The 3,734-nt window shown below is 38.0% G+C and overlaps 1 protein-coding gene across 1 annotated transcript; it reads right to left on the reverse strand.

Moving 5' to 3' along the window:
* Nucleotides 1-766: 766 nt before the first annotated feature.
* Nucleotides 767-1,708, reverse strand: LOC119826640 (olfactory receptor 2K2). Its single transcript, XM_038348066.1, has one exon. It carries the CDS (start codon nucleotides 1,706-1,708, stop codon nucleotides 767-769), a length of 942 nt encoding a protein of 313 aa, XP_038203994.1.
* Between the last annotated feature and the right edge of the window lie 2,026 nt (nucleotides 1,709-3,734).

Consider the following 3,734-nt stretch of genomic DNA (forward strand, 5'->3'; position numbering starts at 1 on the left):
AAAAAAATATTATTTCTAGAACAAATGCTTCTCTGTCAGCCATTATGAAGTAAGTCTTCCAATGAAGAAAAAAAAAACAATGAATGAGTAAAAATGACTTAACATATAGAAAGTATAGTTTCACAGGAACAGATTTGTTTACAAAAGGCAAAGTTGCCAGGCAGGTATAAAACAGGCCTTATGAGATCCTTACTCGGGAAGACAGGAAATTTTAATCAGCATTTAAGAAGCTACCACCATGGAATAGAATAAGCTCTGACCAAAAAGTCAAAAGGATGCTGTCATCAAAGTCTTCACAGTACAGTACTGACCAAGTCCTTTCAATTTTCTTTGATTTCATTTCCTTGCTTTCATAATCAATGCCAATATCTTTATCATTCCTTTAGTTGTTTGGTTTGTATCTTTAGGCTCCTGCCCCATCCTACAAGGGATTAAAGCAAAGGAGATATTTCTTCTGGTACTAAGATTCACTGATTTATCTAAGATCCACATTTATCTAAGATTGCTTTTGGAGCAAATGCTCAGTGACTGAATTGATGTCCTCCCTGCTATGACACACCAAAGCCAAGAAATATTAGTGAGTGAACACTGGAACCTACTGCATCCATGACAAATGACTTGGGGTACAAGGACCTCAAGACTGTGAAATTGCAGAGCTAATATTCAGGCTAGAATCCAAAAGAACTCAATGGTGTTCAGAATTTCTCTGCTGAGTTCTGGCGATGGTACATCCTTGGCAAAGTCACAGGTACCCAATCAAAGACGGTCACACACTTGGTGCCAATGGCACTTTGCCCAGCAGTTTTTTCACAGCGTCTTTTACTTCTTTGTTCCTTAAGCTGTAAATTATTGGGTTCAGCATAGGGGTAAGCACTCCATAAAGCAACGAGATGATTTTGTCTATTTCTTGTGAGTTTGATGAAGAAGGCTTCAGGTACATGGAGAGAGCGGCCCCATAGTATAAGATCACAACAGTCAAGTGCGCACCACAAGTCGAGAAAGCTTTGTTTCTTCCCTCTGTCGAACTGATTCTCAGAATTGTTGAAAGGATGAAGCCGTAGGAAATGCAAATCAAGAGCATTGGAACGGGCAGGAGAAGAATACTGACCACCAGCATCACCATGTCCATGAGCAAGGAACTCATGCAAGCTAATTTTAGCACCGCAAGAATTTCACATGTGAAGTGATTGATGACATTCCCGCAGAGGGGAATCTGCAGGGCAAAACTAGTTTCCAGCAGGGCAGTCAGACAGCCTGTCACCCAGGAGATGGTGGCCATCTGCACACACGCTTGCCTGCTCATGATGATGGGGTACCTCAGTGGGTTGCAGATGGCCACGTATCGGTCATAGGCCATCACAGCCAGAAGTATACACTCTGTGGATCCCATGGAGAGGGAGAGGTACATCTGGACCACACACCCAGAAAAGATAATGGTTTTCTTGGATGACAGCAAGTTCACAAGCAAAGTAGGAATGGAAGCCGATGTGTAACAGATATCCATGAAAGAGAGATTCCCAAGAAATAGGTACATGGGGGTTTGAAGGTGTGAATCCAGGACAGTGATTAGAATCAGAGTACTGTTACCCAGGATGGTAACCAAATACATTATAAGGCTGAAGACAAACAGAACCATCTCTAACCTTGGGTACCGGGAAAATCCCTCCAGGAAAAAAAGGCTCCAAGCAGTGAAATTTTCTCCTTGCATTTCCTTCCTAGCACTAATGTCATTCTAGAACGTAAATAAATGCAATGTTCATTTAGCTAGAAAAGGACTTTCAGAGTTATTCTCATTGTTATAACATAATTTCACCACACACAAAAAATTGCAGGATAGTGTATTTTTTTTAATCTAAGGGAGAAAGACAGGCTTGATTTAGTTGATTACTGAACCACAAGATTTAGAAAACAATGAACCAGAAAGCAGAAAATCAAATTAATATTTTATGTCAGCCCATAATTCTGTCCTTGGAACAGCAGGTTTTCAATAAAAGTGTGAAAGTGACCAAATGGAGAAAAATGTAAATGGACATTGGATAGGTCTATTTTTAACTTTGTAAACTGAACACAATTTAGAAAAGTAGGTCACATACTTGAAGAAGTGAATACCAGGAATGCTCTTCAGTGGATGAAGGAAGGAATGTTGATAGAGATGAATGAATTTTTAAAACAAGCTCTATGAGGAATAGGAGGAGAAGGAGGAGAGAAGGGGAGGGGAAGGGAAGGGAGAGAATGGGAAGAGAAGGGAAGGAAGGAAGGGAAAGAAAGAAGAGAAGAGGAAAGGAGAGGAGAAAACTAGCTCTAAATGAACAACTTATAAAACTTGCTTAAATAATGGTGATATTGTTTAAAACACTGTGGTTAAATTTAAGAACCATTTTATAAGTGAAATAAAATATCTCCACCTCATTTAAATACTGATATATCCATTACACAGTTTCCTTCAGTATTGAGCCCCATACCTTATTCTTTAAATATGATATTTAAAGAATTCTAAAAAAATTTACACAGGTAATTCTCTTACTATGTGTTAAAATCCATTAATTCCTAGGAAATGCAGAAATTACAGTCTTTTAGAAAATCTCTTTAAGTCTTAATTGAAAACAGGACTAAAGATGGTCGTATAAGAGGCGCTTTGGGTTTTATTTTTTCCGTGTTACATTAACAAAAATTAGTGCATAAAACTTTCTCGCTTTTGGCACTTACATTGCTCATCATCAGCTTCAAGCATGTTCTTTCCTGTCTGGTTCTGTCCAATGTTCCTTCAAACACACAGGCTCTCAAACAACCCCTTCACTGCCATCCTCTCATGCTCTCTGCTTTCTCTCACGGAAAAATCCACGCATCAGATGGTTAATGTTGCAACACCAGCCTTCACTTCCTTTCCTTGTTTCAGGGTTTCGGTCGCTGCAACCTTCTCCTTGCTCTCCACCTTTAGAAAGTTGGCATCAACAGAGATGGTGAACGCAGTAACGCGGTAATGTCTTACTGCACCGATGACAGAGACGCCCAGTTTTACAAACTGCTTCCATCGCATTACGTCGTCCCCCCCTTCTCCCTCTACTGCTGCTCATTTCTACTCAGTTAACAAGTTCTGTCAATGATTTTTCTCATTTTACTAATTAATTCATAAGCAGCTTACCCTGCAAGTCCAAACATGAATGGAAACACTGTATGTAACTTTACTATCCCCCCCCCAAAAAATCAGAATTCCTCCTTTCTATAACCAAACATATCATTTTTGCTTCTCTTCTTAACATTTTCTTCCATCAGTAATAGTTGATTCTTACATTAGTTAACAAATTATTTCTTGTGGATTTTCCTGCAAAATTTAATTTTTAGTAAAATCTCTGTCAAGTAAATTATTATAAAAAGTTATTTTAAATAAAAAAATTGTATACTGCTGTTAAAAACAACATTAACTCAGGTGCTCAGAATTTGATGTTTTTATACTGCATAAAAATAGTACCCAAGGAAAAATGGTTCTTCCACCTGAATTCTGTGCTACAAACTCCAAACAAAAAGTTTTACAATATATCCCATAAGTTAGTTATGGTTAATTATGTACAAAGAAGAATGTATGTATCCATATTTAAAATGTGAAATTTTCAGAAAAAATCAATTATGCAATTTATTTCTTTCAAAATGACCAGCTGTTACCAACATAGCCAAAACTACCACAGGGTAACAGCTGCAATATTGTGCAAGTTTAAATCACTTGTTGTTTGGGGGAA

This window comes from Arvicola amphibius, chromosome 11 (assembly GCF_903992535.2).
Source record: "Arvicola amphibius chromosome 11, mArvAmp1.2, whole genome shotgun sequence".
NCBI classification, from domain to species: domain Eukaryota; kingdom Metazoa; phylum Chordata; class Mammalia; order Rodentia; family Cricetidae; genus Arvicola; species Arvicola amphibius.